Source organism: Brachypodium distachyon, chromosome 1 (assembly GCF_000005505.3).
Source record: "Brachypodium distachyon strain Bd21 chromosome 1, Brachypodium_distachyon_v3.0, whole genome shotgun sequence".
Classification (NCBI taxonomy): domain Eukaryota; kingdom Viridiplantae; phylum Streptophyta; class Magnoliopsida; order Poales; family Poaceae; genus Brachypodium; species Brachypodium distachyon.
In genome coordinates this window covers 58,543,324-58,562,456 of record NC_016131.3, presented here as the reverse complement: position 1 = coordinate 58,562,456, position 19,133 = coordinate 58,543,324, and the positions used below count along the sequence as shown (strand labels likewise).

At 43.5% G+C, this 19,133-nt stretch overlaps 3 protein-coding genes and 1 long non-coding RNA gene across 5 annotated transcripts; all 4 read left to right on the top strand.

The window, feature by feature from the left end:
• The first annotated feature begins 11 nt into the window (after positions 1-11).
• LOC100844005 (glutamate--glyoxylate aminotransferase 2) lies at positions 12-17,760 on the top strand. Of its 2 annotated transcripts, none has more exons than XM_014896407.1 (12): positions 12-599; positions 718-835; positions 1,107-1,188; positions 1,292-1,379; positions 1,468-1,626; positions 1,997-2,170; positions 2,431-2,562; positions 3,201-3,266; positions 3,773-3,837; positions 3,937-4,028; positions 4,116-4,272; positions 17,643-17,760. In XM_014896407.1, exons 1-12 carry the CDS (start codon positions 414-416, stop codon positions 17,743-17,745), a joined length of 1,422 nt encoding a protein of 473 aa, XP_014751893.1. In that variant the 5' UTR covers positions 12-413; the 3' UTR covers positions 17,746-17,760. The 2 variants fall into 2 exon arrangements, with proteins under 2 accessions (XP_014751893.1, XP_003557680.1); XM_003557632.2 differs by lacking the exon at positions 17,643-17,760 and adding an exon at positions 4,901-5,244.
• LOC100828350 lies at positions 6,091-8,668 on the top strand. The gene is made up of 2 exons (XR_002962184.1): positions 6,091-6,637; positions 6,814-8,668. It is a non-coding gene; the product is annotated as an uncharacterized LOC100828350 (long non-coding RNA).
• LOC100828047 (receptor-like protein kinase HERK 1) lies at positions 11,844-15,123 on the top strand. Its single transcript, XM_003561456.4, has 2 exons — positions 11,844-12,008; positions 12,232-15,123. Exon 2 carries the CDS (start codon positions 12,244-12,246, stop codon positions 14,779-14,781), a length of 2,538 nt encoding a protein of 845 aa, XP_003561504.2. The 5' UTR covers positions 11,844-12,008; positions 12,232-12,243; the 3' UTR covers positions 14,782-15,123.
• On the top strand, positions 15,969-17,440 carry LOC112269808 (glutamate--glyoxylate aminotransferase 2-like; the record flags this gene model as incomplete). The annotated part of the gene is made up of 4 exons (XM_024457023.1): positions 15,969-16,046; positions 16,509-16,573; positions 16,672-16,763; positions 16,834-17,440. Coding segments are annotated over 4 exons (396 nt in total), but the record flags the coding sequence as incomplete, so codon positions are not given.
• Positions 17,761-19,133: the final 1,373 nt, after the last annotated feature.

Genomic DNA, 19,133 nt, shown 5'->3' with positions numbered 1-19,133 from the left:
AGGCGAAGCCAAGCCGTCGTGTCTTCTCCACCGCAGGTAAGGCGATAACCCAACCCAGTGGCGCCATTCATCCTCTTATCTCCACCCAAAATTCGCGCCCGATTTCCACCCAAATTCGCCGGCGCAGAAAGGAAATTTGGAACGAGAGGATGCCGTCTCGTCTCCACATTATCCGCAGTTGATTGATTAATCCGGGGGCGAGCACGGCGGAGCAACGCGACAAGGAATCTCGTCACTCTGCCATTACAGTACAAATCCCCACCAGCTCCCCTGTTTCTTGGTTCCCCTTTCTTGTCTACCCACCCCCACCCCCTCCTCTTCTCGCTCCCTTTCTCTCCTCGGGTGATCGATTCTTACCGCCGGAGCAGAGGCGGCGGCGGCGGCGGCGGAGGGATAAGAAGGAGAGGAAGAAGATGATGGGGAGGAAGGCGCTGGACTACGAGGAGCTGAACGAGAACGTGAAGAAGGTGCAGTACGCCGTGCGCGGGGAGCTCTACCTCCGCGCCTCCGAGCTCCAGAAGGAGGGCAAGCGGATCATCTTCACCAACGTCGGCAACCCGCACGCCCTCGGCCAGAAGCCCCTCACCTTCCCCCGCCAGGTTCATCATCTATCCATCCCCTTCCTCCTCGCTTCTCAATCTCTTCTTGTTCCCTGACATAGGGTTTTGGAGATTTGGTGGCGTTTAATACTTATCCCGTGTGATGTGATTGCTGCAGGTGGTGGCGCTGTGCCAGGCTCCGTTCCTGCTCGATGATCCCAACGTCGGCCTCATCTTCCCCGCCGATGCCATCGCCCGGGCCAAGCACTACCTCTCCATGGCGCCCGGTGGTTTAGGTAACCTATTCTGTTCCTGCAAAAGTCCAACCTTTTGTAAGGTTTTGTTCATGCGCAGAACTGTGTTCTCAAATTTTCTTCTAGTTTCAAGGGTTTTGTTCCTGTTTGCCTGCCTCTACAAGTGGTGAATAAATGAAAATTTGTCATTTTTTTATTTTCCTCCCATAATAGAAATAAGATATCCAATTTTATACAATTCTATGGTATGCTTTTGTAGGCTTAAGGACATATGCGTGTTTTGACTCACACTGCTTGTAATCTATCTGATTAGGTGCCTACAGTGACTCCCGAGGTATCCCCGGAGTTAGGAAGGAAGTTGCCGAGTTCATTCAGAGGCGTGACGGGTATCCGAGGTCAGACAGAACAAGAGCACTGATGAAAACATTGCACCTTGTTGGGCGTCACAGGTTTTCTGGTGATCCTCACACCTATATTGTATGGTCTTACTTATTGCAGTGATCCGGAGCTTATTTACCTGACTGATGGTGCCAGCAAAGGTGTGATGCAAATGCTCAACGCCATTATCAGAAACGAGAGAGACGGGGTATGGTTATCACCTTGAAGAGCCGTATCTTTCCCCAGATAATATCCCGCTCCCGTCCTACTAAAGACTAGTGTATATTTCTTGGCAGATTTTGGTCCCTGTTCCACAATACCCGCTTTATTCTGCAGCCATTTCTCTCTTTGGTGGCTCGCTTGTCCCATATTACTTAGAAGAAGAGGCTAACTGGGGACTCGACATTGTAACTACCCGGCAATCAGTAGCAGCTGCACGGTCCAAGGGGATGACTGTAAGTGTTTTATGATAATTCAGACGTTTATCCTTCTTCCGTATTTCTTGCACTTGGTAATTCCTTACATACTATACTCATTGGAAACACTAATGGTAAGTAGCTGTGCAGCCATATAAGTAGTGGCTAACCTAAAACCTATGCCAACTCTTGGGCAGAAAAATAATATTCAGCTAGAAGAAAGAACACTATGTTGCTGATCACCCAACATGTAGAAAATGTTCCACTTGATGAGTATAAGTTGTTTCAGATTCTTGTTGTCCTGTCCATGTTGCTTTCATGATCATGGCATTTATGCTTCCCATAATTTTTCATTATAAATGTATACCTTTTGCATTCAGCTCTGATGATATTGTTTTCTCCAACTCAGGTTCGAGCAATGGTGATTATTAATCCTGGAAACCCCACTGGCCAATGCCTAAGTGAAGCAAATATCAGGGAACTTCTGAATTTTTGTTATCAGGAAAACTTAGTTCTGCTTGCAGATGAAGTTTATCAACAGAACATTTATCAAGATGAACGCCCCTTTATAAGTGCAAGAAAGGTACGTCGGATTTCTGTCCAATGATGGTCTCTCATGATTACCATTTCACTCGAGCCTATAGTTTTCAAGTGATTAGCCTAAAAACAAATGAGTGCAGTAAATTACCCATAAGTACCACATATTAACAAGTACCTGAGAGCTTCTTCATGTTGAAAATCTCTTACTTGAGATTATGCCCCTACTGTGCTGCTCTGAAGGTTTCTCAGATATTTTCCTGAAATAGTGTCTGTGCTGACATGCCCTTTCTCAACATGCTCTAGGTTTTATTCGACATGGGTCCTCCAATAAGCAGAGAAGTCCAGCTGATTTCTTTCCATACTGTCTCCAAAGGTTATTGGGGGGAGTGTGGACAGCGGGGTGGGTACTTCGAAATGACTAATATTCCTCCCAAGGTAACATGTCAACATAGAATTTTGATTGCTCGCAACAGGTTTCGTACAATTTTTTTTTTGACCGGGGAAAACAGCAGGAGAGGCTCCTCCTGCAGTTTCGTACAATTTCCTCACTATGTAAAAGGGGATGCAGCCATACAAAATTAGTTGCAGTATGAAAAAGATGTTACATTCTTCATGGCCTACTGCCAAAATATTAAGGAGATCTACAGCAGAACCGCTTGGCGTGCTGGAGTCTGTTGACTTTTGTTTAGTCGACGTTCAGTTGTATATATATTGCAGTGTGCAGTATAAAACAGTAGACCTACCTGCTAACCAGGTTGTTTTAATTATATTCATTGCACCAACATATTCCTGTTGATGGAGTGGTGTTGATCTCTCAGAATTATAAGGTAATAAACAAAATATGTTGGAGTTGTATGTTCACAATCATGCCATTCATTTACAACTACTAGCAATGTCAGAATTGTAGGATAGTGTTTAACAAATGCTGACAATTGAACATGTTAAGTCTAGTCACTTAAATAAGGTTTCCAGTAAATTCTAACGTACATGAATTTACCCTGAAGTTTCGACAATGCAACATATCTAGTTTTTAAAATATATGAGTCATGATATAATTGTTCTTATTCTCACAGACAGTGGATGAGATCTACAAGGTTGCATCAATTGCGCTAAGTCCAAACGTTCCTGGGCAGATCTTCGTAAGTGAAACAAACTTCAATGCTTTGTTCTTTTCCTGATGTTATTTCTGTACGGAAGGGGGTGGGGGGGGGGGGGAGTGGGGGTGGGATGACAATCCATGACCATTATTCAAAATTCTCGATGACTGGAAACCTATTTAGACTAGACCCAGAAAAGATAGGCACGCCCTCTTTGAATTATATATGCCCTGGGACAGAGCTGGTTCATTGGCACTGGTGTCACTTGACACCAATGGATTTAGCTAATCCTTTGTTAAATAGTGATAATTACTGTTTATTTGTCAAGAATGAACCCAAAGACAATATAAATGGCCCCATAGTCATTTTTATCTGCCTTTGTCCCTGTATATGCCTTCAAGGAATTACACATGTGTTTTTTTTAACGGAACTTATCCGTGACCAGAGGCGGTGTTTCTTACTTCATTCTAACATAGGGGGAGTTCTTGAAACTGATTCTGTTTCAGCTATATTAAGTTGTACAATTGCTCTGAATCTGTTATTTTCAGATGGGGCTAATGATGAACCCTCCTAAACCTGGAGATATCTCGTACTTGAAATTTGCTACTGAAAGGTTTAACATTACGATCTTCACATTTCCTATTGTCTGCATTCCGAAGGAATTTTTCTTAACGGGATACTCAATTTGTTCTGCTCACAAATGATGTTGCAGCAAGTCTATCCTTGATTCTTTGAGGAGGAGGGCACAGATAATGACAGACGGTTTCAATAGCTGCCAAAATGTTGTTTGTAATTTCACAGAAGGTGACAGAAATATTTCCAAAATGTGCTTTTTTTGTCAATAGAAGGAAAAAAAAGAAGAAGCTTCTCTAATGCTCTATGTTGTTGCAGGAGCTATGTACTCATTTCCCCAAATACGCCTACCGAAAAGAGCTATCGATACAGCCAAAAGTGCTGGCAAAGAACCTGATGTTTTCTACTGCCTCAAGCTTCTTGAAGCAACCGGAATATCCACTGTTCCAGGCTCAGGTTTCGGCCAAAAAGAAGGGTAAGTACTTTGCTGATATCATCAATTGCTCTATCTGTGTTTTCTTAAGAGAAACAGCAGGTCTTCGTACTGTGTATATTTATAAACTTTTGAAGTAGTGTACTGTGTACATATATACAAGGGGGAAAGAAAAGCAAATTGAAATGAAGCTGGCTATCCAGCATTGGATGTCTTGGAGCTTTTTCTGTTTTTCCCTATGAGCAATCATCTCCAGTTCTTTGTGTTGTTATGAGTTAAGAAATGTAAGAGATCCCAGCCAAACTTAGAGAGTGACAAACATGGCATATAAATTCTGAAAACTAGAACAGTGGCACATCATTGATATTGTACACCATGATAGAGTAGGGTTTGCACGTTTCGCATTAGCTACCGTAGAAAATCAACCATCATCCTCCTCATATCTGTGAATGTAGGAAAGCTATCGCATTTCATCCTTTCTATAGTAATCTGACGCTGATTCAACAAGGGTTTTTATGAGTACCTTTGGTTTTTTTTCTTTTTCTTTCATGCTTATTGTTTAACTGTAACTCCGAACCCGACTACAACTCTGTGAGGCGCTTGATAGTCACATTGCACTGATGATTTAATTTGTTCCTTCTTTCTGTGGGCGCATGGAACAATTTGGCAGGGTGTTCCATCTCCGGACGACGATCCTGCCTGCAGAGGAAGACATGCCGGCGATCATGTCGAGCTTCAAGAAGTTCAACGACTCATTCATGGAGCAATACCAAGACTACTCCAGGCTGTGATGTGAAGAGGGAAACAACGAGGTCATCATCGACATGATATATTGCTGCTATTTTCCACCAGCGATTAAAAGTTAAAAAATTTAGCTGTAAGCTGTAACTATCTTGAAGAAACTAAACTGGTTGCTGTGCTTGATATGTATAGGGAAAACATAATTTATGAGACAATCATACTGTGCAACTCTTGGCTCCATCGATTAATTAATACTCCTTGTTATTGCTTGCATGGTGGATATAATTAAGAGCTTGATCGCCGTTGTTGATTGAGCTTCATATCTTACTGTAGAAAGATATGGAGGTGATTGTCACCATGATGGCGATGGTGGAGCTGTTGACACTATGCATGCTGTCATGCTGACACACCTACTTAATCCCTTCCGAAATACATTATGTTTTAGATGTTTGCTACGCTTGGCAATTTGGGCGATAAAATGATATGAATTAACATAAATATATGGAGAGTACACAACACACATGTCTGAATTTCACAAGCAAATGAAGCAAAGCAGTGCTGAGATCGATGCTTTATCATTGCATTGCTAAATCATCAAACGTGATAACGTCTATCAGTTTTATTGAGTCTAGACACATAGAAATAATACCGAATCATACCAGAGATGACGTTTGGCGAGCCTTCCCAACACCTTCAAACAAGAATGCCAATTTGCGTATCTACTCCAAATTTATGTCCGCCGGCCCGTGGGCCGTGTGCATGGCCCGTTGTCAATCGGTGTTGACGAAGATGCCTCTTTTATTTTTCTGAAACTTATATGGAGTCGAGTCGCTGTCGGTTGGTATTAGTCTAACTGTCCTCCACCGAACTCTCATGCATGCTAATTAACTTGGACGGACGGACAGCAAGACAGTTGCCAGGCTAATTAAGAAACTGCCTAATTTTGCTCCATCTCACATGGGAATGGGATGGTCGTTGTTTTTCTGTTAACCAGTGTCATTATCAAACCCCTGGTACGTGCCGACCGATCTTGCTACGTACACATGTAGACATCCAGTGCAGTGGAGCCGATTTATCTTTCCTACGTATTACTTAATTTGCAGTTGCGTCCGCGTGATAGTCTCATCGTCCAAAAAACCGGTTCCCACCGGCCTCCTCCCACCTCCACGCATGCGCAGAATCCCGCGATTAGCTCCACCTTCATTTCCATCCGCATCGATCCCATCCGGACGACGCCTCCATCCCCTTCCTCACGATCTGCATCGTCCTCCCTCCCTCCACCGCCCCCTTCCAGCGCCGCAGACTTCCCTGCAACGCCCCCTCATCCTCATCCGTGCTGCTGCCCCATTCGTCCCTCCGCCTTCCTCGCGAGGACACGCCGGCGCTGCCGCCTCCCTCCCTCCCTTCGCCTTCCTCGCGATGACGCGCCGCCGCCGCCTGCCTCTTCCTCCCTGCCTCCTCTTGATCCGCAGCGCCGCCTCCCTCCCGCTTCCTCGCAGGCCCAGCCGGCCCGAATCAAAACCGAACCGATCTGGGTGCTCCCCGCATCCGCATCCGCATCCGCCTGCCTGCATCGCCGCCGCTGACGACGCCTGCTGGTATCCCGCAACGCCTCCCTTGCAGCCGCTGCCACCTGCAGCAGCATAGAAGGAGGTTCGAGGGGAAGGTGCCCATCGAAATCTTGCATTTTTTTTTTGAGGATATGGCGTCCACTGCCTAAGTCTAAGTCTGTGTTAATACTCCCTACATTGTCTAGAGGAAATTATTTAGCCAAAGACTGATCCTACTTCCTTGCAATGAGTAGTATATTTGTACTCTTAGAGATGCTTGTGATTTTATAAGGAACGAAAGTGGAGAGGATCGATTTCTTCAGGCTGGAAGATTGGTTTGTGCTCATGGCGACCGGACAGAGTGCCAGCATCTGCCTTACCATCCGCCCGAGTGCTTGTGTCTGCCTCACCGCCGGATACCTCCTCAATCCACATCTCTGGTAAGGTAGCATGACGGATTCCCCCTGTATATGTGTTTTTTTTTCTATATATATTTGTGCAAAAGATTGATGCAGGTTGCAGTTTCCTGATGTGACGCCAATGGTTCTTTGCTCTGTGCAAAGTTAGCATTACAGGCAGAAATACTCTTTTGCTCTGATATTAATTAATGGTGTATGCAGTTTTCCTTTTGCCATTCACGGCTGGTGTGAAATGTAAAAACGGAGAATATAGATTGTGATATCTGGATTGTTCTCTCTCTCTCTCTCTTTGGAAGATAAGACCGCAACTTAACCAACTGAATGCTACAGGGTAGGGTGAATTGGGATCCAGGTTCTAAAAAGACAAATAAATAAATTTGAGAGTTCCATAATTTTTATTTCAGTAGGTTTATTCTATTGAGAAATTTCTTAAGGAGGACGAGACATTTGATGTTAGCTTTGTCATGGATATCAAACACCGGATGTGGACAGAAATACCCGAGGTGGCTGTATAATTTGCAGGTATGTGGATTGGCTGAATATATTTCTTCAATTGTTCTAAGAAAGAAATCGGAAGACTCCTTTTGGGGCAAATGCAGGGGAAATTTCCTGAAGCGTGCAACAGCGACCTGTATGTCAACAGCAAGTTGAGTTACAAATACTGATTGCAAATAGCTAACTTTTATTTGGTTGAGTGATTTCTTTATTTTGCTTCAGGATCCTAATCCTAATGTTAGGGAGAATATCCAAAAGAAGGATCTTGTGTAATGAAACCAACAATTGTTCATCTATTGCTTAGTTATGTCTTTGCGCATTTTTGTAGCTTGTTCTGTAACTGACTGACACAACAAAGATATTCATGTTGGCTAAACAGACTTTGATTTTAACTGGACTTTTAAGGAACTCTGGATTTGTTTGTCCAAATAATATAATAGTAGTGGAGGCTTGATTTATAGAAAAATAACAGGCTTATTGTACTGAAAAGCATTTCTTTCATTTTTATAGAAAAAGATGCATGTTCTGCATTTAATAAAGCACGTGGTCAGCACATTGTTTATGTTTATCTCACCATATTTTTTTCCATTTCAGGTTAATTGAAGGGGTGGTACGTTCTGTGAATAACCTGCCCGTGAAGTTCCATCAATCATTTTTCCTCTATTTCCTTGCAGCTCCAAGCAAATTCGTTTCAGTTGGTGTGGATATGATTCCTTTTGCACTGCTTTTGGCACCCCCCCCCCCCCCCCCCCCCCAATAGTTGCTGCTGCTCTTGCTGACAGTAAAACCAAGGGAAAATCATTGGATGACAGTAAAACTAAGGATAGTGCTGATAAAATGCAAACTTAGGGTGGATCTTGGAAATGGCTTCGGGCTGCAAGAGTATTGCTTGTTATCCAGTTTTGGGCAGTGATTGTTTCATTACTACCATATTACATAAGTCAAATTCCTGATGGTACACCAAAACAAAGTGAAGTGATTTGGGTGGTGCTCTCCATTATTATACTGATCATCCTGTACACCATGTTTGGCTCACCATACTCCACTGGTGTTGAATGGAAACTTCTAAAAGTAAGAGAATCAACGATGGCGAGAGATAGGAAGGAAGCAAGATAATGACACCGGGTTTGATTTTCACTAGACATATTTTTATTGGCCACTACGTTTAAGAAATAAAATAACCATGTGATCGAAATGCCTATACAAATATATTTTCTTATCGTTCCGTAGCAATGTACGGGCACTCAACTAGTAAATAATTATTTCTCAGTCAACGATCATGACCATTCAATTATGATTTTTCTCATCATTTTAATTTAATTGTATAAATCTTGCACGAATATCAGTGATTGGCAGTGGCGGCTCCAGGTTCTAGACACTGGGTATTCATTGCAAAAAAAATCCAGTGGACTTTATGAAATAAAACAACTGATAATGAAATTGTGGATAGCATTGGACAAAGCAGCATGACAATTACTATTTTTTAACCAGGTTACAAATATATATGAGCTATGACTATAGTTCCATAATAAGTATCAATACTACAATATGAACTAGCATTGAGGGAGTACCTCTTGATTGAAGAATTAATGATATATCCTCATCTTAAAAATTACAATATAACTTTGCGATCGCCTTGTTGGAAGCGATTGATGACATCCTCATCCGTACCGTAACTTGACTGAAGAATTCTCTTTCTTTCAATAAATGTAACCAAACAATTGTTCAAGTAATCATCACCCATTTTGTTTCTTAGCTTATTCTTCACATAGTTCATTGAGGAGAAAACCCTTTCAACACTAGCAGTAGCTACTGGTAGAAGCAACACCAACTTAAGAAGCCTGTAAACAACGTAATAGTGCTCGTGGCCACGCCACGATCAGACAATCCTTGCTCCGCTGCACTGGGTCGCGCGGAGCCGGCGGTCGCCGCAATCAAGGCCTCGCCTCTGACGTCCGCTGCTCTGCTCGCTAGGGTCTGGCGGCGTTTGCGTGCGGCGTGCCGATCGATTGATCGAGGAACGAAACCGTCACGCAGAGGCATACTAGAGTCGCGGACATGGGGCTGCTGGGCCTTGACCTGAGGTCTACGGACTAGTGGACTAGGGGCCCAATGACTAATACTAGTACTAATATATGTATATAATTTTTTTTTCTCAAAATCTTGTGCATTCATCTGATGAATACACGTGAATACACATGCAGCCGCCTCTGGTAAGTGGATCGAACGGTTGTTAGCATCGATTTACAAATAGTAGCTATTTCTCGGTTGCCTTAGAAATAGCAAATCCCATATTTATATTTAGTTAAACAACATGACCATCACTCAATAAACAAACAAACAAACAATGTGTACATAGACAACGGTCCCTGAGTTCGAAATGGACATCGTAATGCGCGTAATTAGGCACACGTCACGGCGCTAATTACGGATGCATTTTTATTCGTTAAGTTTGATAATTTTCTCCATCGGGTAATGTTAAAAAAAGCTTTAAATAAAGAAAAAAAAGAGAGCAAATAATACTCCACTCCACTGTGCTACCGCGTTGCTTGTTGGACAGTGGTTGCCCCCCGTTGCACATGGGTCATTTGTCAGGACAGAAATACAAAAAGGCATAAATGAACGTGCCCAGCTGCCACTTTCCGGCGCCTCTGTCCTAACTTCTTCTTCATTCGTTTTTCAAAAGAAAAACATCTTAATTAAGAGAGGACTGATAACAAGCGTTTGCCGGTACCATCGCCCAAAAGCATCCCTAACTTCTTCTTGCAGTTGCGTCCAAAGCCGATCTCACTGGCCGCCGTCGCCGTATTTTTTTTTTAATTCCTTCTTCCGCGCCGGCTGCTCGCCACCATCTCCTCGGGCTTCTCTTCACTCCCTCCACCGCCACCGCCGCCGTCTCCTCGGCACTCCCTCCATCGCCACCGCCGCTCGCTACCATCATGGACCAAGGCACGCCGCACAAGCGTGCGATTCAACTTCTTCGCAAGAGATACAGGCTCCCGGCCAGCCTCATCCTCTTCGCCACCCCCGCAACATTACCTGTCCGCGTGGGAGTGGGACGAATCCGAGGAAGCTCACTGGATTGGTGTCTTGTGCAAAAAACGCATATAAACTAATTCAGCAGCGGTGTCAGGTTATGAGTTCTTCTGAGATAGGACTCGATTGTGCCCAATTTCTCTCCCTGAGATGTGCCACCTTCATGGATCATTTCTCACCTCTGTTCAGCTGAATTTCCGGATTCTCAACCCACGTGTTGCCAAGGAGAAGGTCAGACTCGCCTCCGTGCTGAGGAGCCACTGCGTATTTTTTTTCTTGCTCGTCCCCGCTGCGGACTGACCTACTGCAGCGCCCCAAGCGGCCAAGTTATCAAGCTAGGTCTTTGTAAGAGTAAATACATAGTTATATTTTTTTCCAGAAACATCTAGATATTTAACAAAATAGATATTTAGGCTTGTTATACCTAAGTCGCATGATTTTTAGTTAGAAATAAGTTATTGTTCAGTTGTTGGATCTAGATTGTGTTTTAAAATTCGCAACGAGAGAGAAGTGAGTGGTTTTGATACTATCGATCAAGAATTAAATCTTTTACTTAAAAATTCAGACGCCTCAGATATAGATACACACATGGATATTTGACATAATAAACAGGGTAAATTTCAAGAAACCACGGTTATTGGGGCTCGTCTCAGTAGCTCCCAATTTTTGCTAATTTGCTAACAAAACCTCACATTTTCGGCCCGACTGTATAAACTAGTCACAAATATTTTACATCACATAAATTATTAAACTATTTTTTCTCGGTTAGGCCTAGGGTGGGAGCTCTCAGCTCATTTATCTCTCACTTTTTATTTGCTTTGCTTTGTTTTTTTTAGAAAATCTGACTTTATTCTCTACCCAAGATTTCGGCAAAGATTACGAAAAATTAAATCGAAAGTTACATCAAAAATCTTTGAAGCCAAGTTCTCTAGTCGTGCCAATCGCATCTTAATATTTCTCCAAATCTCTGGTAATGAAACAGTAGAAGACCAGACCTGCATAACCTGGACTAACCTTGTAGGGTAAGCCACACGAGCCATCTACCTCAGCAGGTGAGAACTTAAGATCGTTGAACGCGCGGTGGCCGAGAACACACCCCTCGCTAGACAGGTTATCGAACCATTGAATCATAGCCGAACTGATGAGGAACATGATCAAAATCACGAATTTACAAGCCGTGAGATCCACAAACTCCATGGAGTGTAGACCATGATAGCCATGCCAGAACGGGATAGAGCCTTCGTCAGGCTGCCGTCGCCAAGAACACACAAAAACCTTGCAAACAAGTCCTAAAACGGATGTTCATCGGTGGTTTCCTAACCTCCTAGATTTTTTTCTCTGTCGGCTGGCTGAGGGAAACAGGACAGTATAAACTTTTTTCCTTTTATTTGCTTTGCTCGGCAACCTTCCCTCCCCTGGCGGCCCAACCCCGTCGCTCTTCTTCCTCCTCGAGCGAGCGCCGCCACCCCGTCCCGCTGCCAGCCCCTTCGCTCCGTCGCTCGTCTTCCTCCTCGTGCGAGCGCCTCCACCTCAGCAGGTATCTATCCCCCCTTCCATTCTTTCGTTCCCGACCGTTTCTCCTCCCATCACCCCACCAACAGATCCCGCGCGCCCTTCAGCTTCCCGTTGCATCTCCTTAATCTTCCCCCAGTTCGTAACTCTTGTTTCCAGATCCACCTTTTTCCCTCTCTGGATTTCAAGCTTCTTGCTTAGACATGGCATCTGAAACACATTGCACCCCGCTCTTGTTCTTCTTTCAGGTCAGCGCCGCCATGCCGGGGAGGAGGAGGAAGTTGCAAGTCGCAGCCTTGCTCCTCCTTTTCTGTGTCTGCTCGTCTGCCGGGATAATCTGCAGAGCACAACTAGTAGATCAGTTCAAGCCCGCCGACAGCTACCTCGTCAACTGCGGCTCTGCTAAGGGCACCACGGTCAGCGAGAGAAACTTCGCTGCCGATGGGGCTGCTCCGTTGACGGTCTCCACACCTCAAGAAATCCTCGCCGGCACCTCGGCCAACGGGGTGTCCTCGTTCGACAACTCGGCGCTCTACCAGACCGCCCGCATATTCACCGGCCCGTCGTCCTATACCTTCCCTATCAACAAGCAAGGCCGCCATTTCGTCCGTCTCTACTTCTTTCCTTTCATCTACCAGAGTTACGATCTCTCCACCGCCAAGTTCACCGTGTCGACCCAGGATGTGCTTCTGCTTAGCGACTTCCAGCAGCCGGACAAGACCGCGCCGCTGTTCAAGGAATACTCTTTGAACATCACACGGGACCAGCTTATCATCTCCTTCAAGCCGTCCAACGGGATCGCATTCGTCAATGCAATCGAAGTGGTTTCTGTCCCGGATGATCTCATAGCTGATGTTGCCCAGATGGTCAACCCCGTGCAGCAGTACAGCGGTTTGTCTACGCAGTCGTTGGAGACGGTGTATCGCGTCAATATGGGTGGTCCGAAGGTCACTCCCAACAATGATACCCTCTCAAGGACATGGCTGAATGATCAGAAGTTCATAATGAACCCTAGTGTGACCAAAAAGGTTGTTTATGGCAAGACAATCAAGTACAAGAATGGTGGAGCATCGTCACTCACTGCCCCTGATGTTGTCTACAGTACAGCTACAGAACTGGCAGCTTCAAATACATCCAACGCACTTTTCAACATGACATGGCAGTTTGATGTAGATGCAGGCTTCAGCTATTTAATAAGATTTCACTTCTGTGATATTGTCAGTAAGGCACTTAACCAACTCTACTTCAATGCATATGTGGGGGGTTTCTTTGCACAACATGACCTTGATCTCTCAGAGCAATCAATGAATCAATTGGCTACAGCCATCTATGTTGATGTGGTTCTTTCATCTAATGATGCATCTAGCAAGCTCAGCATCAGCATTGGTCCATCTACATTGAACAACGCATTCCCTGATGGGATTCTGAATGGCCTTGAGGTTATGAAGATGGGCAGTGGCTCGGGTTCTGCTTTTACTGTTGGATCTTCTGGTTCAAAGAAAATTTTGGCTGTTATCATTGGTTCAGTCATTGGGGTTATTGGACTTTTGGTAATTGTCCTTCTTTTGGTACTGCTTTGCCGGAGGAAAAAGACTGATGACAAGCAGCACTCCAAGACTTGGATGCCTTTCTCTATTAATGGTCTCACATCTCTCAGTACAGGAAGTAGAACTTCTTATGGTACTACTCTCACATCAGGTCTGAATGGAAGCCTTGGATATCGCTTTGCCTTCAATGTTCTCCAAGAAGCAACAAACAATTTTGACGAGAACTGGGTCATTGGAGTTGGAGGTTTTGGGAAAGTCTACAAGGGAGTGTTGAGGGATGACACGAAGGTTGCAGTGAAACGAGGAAACCCCAAGTCTCAGCAAGGTCTTAACGAGTTCCGCACAGAGATTGAACTCCTTTCACGTTTGCGTCACCGCCATCTGGTGTCTCTGATTGGGTACTGTGATGAAAGGAATGAGATGATCTTGGTATACGAATATATGGAGAATGGGACCGTCAAAAGCCACCTATATGGTTCAGACAACCCATCACTCAACTGGAAGCAGCGCTTGGAGATCTGCATTGGAGCTGCAAGGGGGTTACACTATCTTCATACTGGTTCTGCAAAGGCCATTATCCACCGTGATGTCAAGTCTGCAAACATCTTGCTTGATGAGAATTTCCTAGCGAAAGTTGCTGACTTTGGGCTATCAAAGACTGGGCCTGAGCTTGATCAAACTCATGTCAGCACTGCAGTGAAGGGTAGCTTTGGGTATCTTGACCCTGAATATTTCCGAAGGCAGCAGCTGACTGAGAAGTCAGATGTCTATTCCTTTGGTGTTGTCATGCTGGAGGTGCTTTGCGCGAGGCCGGTGATTGACCCTACGCTCCCGAGGGAAATGGTGAATCTAGCAGAGTGGGGAATGAAATGGCAGAAGAGGGGAGAGTTGCATCAGATCGTTGATCAGAGACTTTCCAGTACGATCAGGCCGGATTCTCTAAGGAAGTTTGGTGAAACAGTAGAGAAGTGCCTGGCAGACTACGGTGTGGAGCGGCCGTCGATGGGAGATGTCCTATGGAACCTGGAGTATGTCCTGCAGCTCCAAGATGCAGATTCTTCAACAGTATCAGACGTGAACAGCATGAACCGGATCGTTGACCTCTCGTCGCAGGTTCAGCATGTGGGTGCTCTTGAGAGCATCAGCATGACTATGGCAGAAGCTGGGGCTTCACACGAGCCTGACCACGACCTCTCCGACGTGTCGATGAGCAGGGTTTTCTCTCAGCTAATCAAAGCTGAGGGAAGGTGAAAACATATCCGACGACTATCCGCAAGGGTATCTACAGAAGTGAGAGTATGCCTTGCAAACTAGTGTATTTCATTACTTGAGATTAATTGGTTGTTTCATCCCCTATGATTGTACCGAACCACGGTTCCATTTTCTCTCAGCTAATCAAAGCTATATCTTGTTGTTGTAAGTAATCTGTTCATATTCGGTTGTAGCAATGTGCACTGATCTGGCAAAATGCTGGATTTCTAGTTGCAATTGCCGCATTCCCACGTTCTCTGTATGCCGCCTTTTTTCTTGTATGAATGTATCCCAGTTGAAGTGGATTCAGCTGTATAAGATTCAATCAAACACACAAGATAACATGATCCTGATGCACCATAGGAGAAATTGCAAATGCTTAAGTACTGCGTTCTGTTGAAGTCTTGCTGGTAGATTTGTTGGAGTGATGTATGATCTGTTCTGTTGTTCAGGTTGGAGGCCTGAATCTACCTTTGTTTTCAGCATTTCGTTCTCCTTTGGAGTAACGCTTTTCAGAACCTCTTGGATCTTGTACCTGTGATTTCGTTAATGGAACAAGGTTTAGCCATGACATCAGGCAAAGCCATTTTCATCAGACAGAGACATCACAGTTCACAAAAGCCATACCAATAGGCAGCATTTTAGTAGGATGCATTAGCCACTAGCTGATAAGATAACCCAACAGTTGCAGGTTGAGAACCTGACAAGGACAGCAAAGAACACAGCTGGGAGACCAAGAAAATGAAAGGCTCCAGCTCTGAATGTGTTATTTGCAGCTTTCGACAAACTGCGTGAAAAAGAAATGCCTGCACAACCACCAGCCACCGACACCTAGTATTTACACCTATAAAATTCCAGGGGAAGGAAAAAAGTTTCTCTCCAGGTATTTGTCAATTTGAGCTCATGCGATGAGAAGTCTGGGTGAGAGGTGTTTCAAGTGAATGCCCAGGACATTGTCAAATTGAATATGGCGGAGTTGGATATTCATAATCATGCCATCCATTTACAACTACTAGTAATCTCAGAACTGTATGATAGTGTTTAATTAATGCTGACAATTGAACATGTGAAGTCTAGTCACTTAGGTAAGGTCTCCAGTTAATTCTAACGTACAGGAATTTACCCTGAAATTTGGACAATGCAACATATCTAGTTTCTTAAATATATGACTCATGATATAATTGATCTTATTCTCACAGACAGTGGATGAGATCTACAAGGTTGCATCAATTGCGCTGAGTCCAAACGTTCCTGGGCAGATCTTCGTAACTGAAACAAACTTCATTGCTTTGCTCTTTTCTTGATAATATTTCTGTACGGAGGGAGGGGGGGGGGGGGGGGGGGGGGGGGGGGGAATAAGAACCATGACCATTATTCAAATTCTTGATGACTGGAAACCTATTTAGGCTGGACTCAGAAAAGATAGGCATGCCCTCTTTACATTATAATTTATAAATGCCTGCAAGGAATTACACATGTCTTTCAGGGGAACTTATCCATGACCAGAGGCGGTGTTTTTTACTTCATTCAACATAGGGGGAGTTACTGAAACTAATTCTGTTCCAGCTATATTAAGAAGTTGTACAATGGTCTCTGCATCTTTTCCTCTTTTCTTTTATCTCCCCCCCCCCCCCCCCACCCCCCCTGTTTCTCTGCAACCTATCGTGTTTATATAAAGTTTTCAGAAAAAAAAAGCTGTACAATGGTTCTGAATCTGTTATTATCAGATGGGGCTAATGATGAACCATCCTAAACCTGGAGATATCTCGTACTTGAAGTTTGCTACTGAAAGGTTAAACATTATGATCTTCACATTTCTTACTGTCTGTATTTCGAAGGAAATTTTTTAACGGGATACTGAATATGTTCTGCTCACAAATGATGTTGCAGCAAGTCTATCCTCGATTCTTTGAGGAGGAGGGCACAAATAATGACAGACGGTTTCAATAGTTGCCAAAATGTTGTTTGTAATTTCACAGAAGGTGACAGAAATATTTCCAAAATGTGCCTTTTTTTGTCAATAGAAGGAAAAAAGAATCTTCTCTAATGCAGGAGCTATGTACTCATATTTTCAAATATGCCTACCGAAAAGAGCTATCGATACAGCCAAAAGCGCTGGCAAAGAACCAGATGTTTTCTACTGCCTCAAGCTCCTTGAAGCAACCAGAATATCCACTGTTCCGGGCTCAGGTTTCGGCCAAAAAGAAGGGTAAGTGCTTTTCTGATATCATCACTTGCTCTGTCAGTGTTTTTTTAAGAGAAACAGTAGGTCTTCCTACTGCGTATATTTGTAAACTTTTGAAGTAGTGTAACTGTAAAAACTGTACATATATACAAGGTGGAAAGAAAAGCAAATTGAAATGAAGCTGGCTATCCAGCATTGGATCTCTTGGAGCTTTTTCTGTTTTGCCCTGTGAGCAATCATCTCCAGTTCTTTGTGTTGTGAGTTAAGAAATGTAAGAGATCCCAGCCAAACTTAGAGAGTGACAAACATGGCATATAAATTCTGAAAACTAGAACAGTGGCACATCATTGATATTTTACACCATCATAGCGTAGGGTTTGCACATATGGAAACAGTCACACTGAACTCATGTTTCACATTAGCTACTGTAGGAAATCAACCATCATCCTCCTCGTATCTGTGAATGCAGGAAACGCATCACATTTCATCCTTTCTATAGTAATCTGATGCTGATTCAACAAGGGTTTTTTTTGTGCACCTTTTTTTTTTTTGTCTTTCATGCCTTTTGTTTAACTGCAACTCTGAACCCAACTACAACTCTGTGAGGCACTTCATAGTAACATTGCACTGATGATTTATTGTCTTCTTTCTGTGGGCGTATGGAACAATTTGGCAGAGTGTTCCATCTCCGGACGACGATCCTGCCTGCGGAGGAGGACATGCCGGCTATCATGTTGAGCTTCAAGAAGTTCAACGGACTACTCCAGGCTGTGATGTGAAGAGAGGATCAAGGACATCATCGTCGACCGGATATAATGTTGCTATTTTCCACCTTCAATTAGAGATAAAAAAAATTAGCTGTAAGCTGTTACAATCTTGAAGAAAAAACAGTTACTGTGGTTGATATGTATAGGGGGAAAAAAAATTTATGCGACAATCATACTTTGTAAACTCCTGGCTCCATGATTGATTAATACTTCTTTTTATTGCTTGAATGGTGGATATAATCAAGATCTCGATCGCCGTTGCTGATTGAGCTCCATATCTTATTGTAGAAAGATATGGAGGTGATTGTCACCATGATGGCGATGGTAGAACTGTTGACACCGTGCATGCTGTCATGCTGACACACCTAGTTAATCCCTTCCGAAATGCATTATGTTTTAGATGTTTGCTACGCTTGTCAATTTGAAAATGATATGAATTGACGCAAATACAGGAAGACATGGAAGCGAAAGTTCAAATTATACAGTGAAGTAAGATGTATCTGTTTGTTAGCAGTGTCCTACTTCCGTCCTAAAATAGAATGCATATTAGTCTCTTTTGACCGGGCTTTGACTACGATTTACTCCTTCCGTGTGTGACTCATATGATCCAAATCATGACTATATAAGTAATTACTTCTGGATACTAATGAAGCTCGAGAGCTTAAACATTTCGGCGATAGTGTCTCCTACACCAACCTTCAGCAATAGTCGACCTGCAAAACCAAGAAATACCGTTGCCAAGGAAGAGCCTATTAATTGCAGAAAATTCTGAAGCTGCTGCTGAAGATATGCGAGGTTGGAGGCCCAAGGTTAAGATAATCAGAAGAGCTCGGAATGTGAGACGCATTAATTTCTACAAGTCTTGCCATTGTCAAATTCTTCTAGAAGATGATGTGTACATACTTTGTAATGCAGGTAGTATTATATAGTTCTGTGCAAATCAAACAGTCGCTGTCTGATAAAATTCATACTACTGACCTACGACTTTGCTAAAGAAAAGTAATATAACTCTGTGCATAGCATTAAAATTACATGTCTCTGGCTGCTATGTGATGACGCCCATTTTCTTTATATCATACTTCAAACATCAGCCGTGGATGACACACTTACTGTTTCTAACCACCGTTGATTTTTTCATCGTACTGAACTCGTACACAACTGTATCATACTAGACAGATCAAATCATCGATGTTCTTGATATGCATTTTCGTCGTCGATCCATCTATCGTCGTCATCTTGATGGTGTTTGAAGGAAAATTAAGGCAGCTGAAGTGTTTACAGAGGTGGCAGAATCGCAGGGTGAGCAAATGGAAATATTGCACGCATGGGTAGTCTCATTCAGCAAGTTGCAAATGCTTTATATTTATCTATGGGTAGGTCAAGGAATACATTTTTTCCTT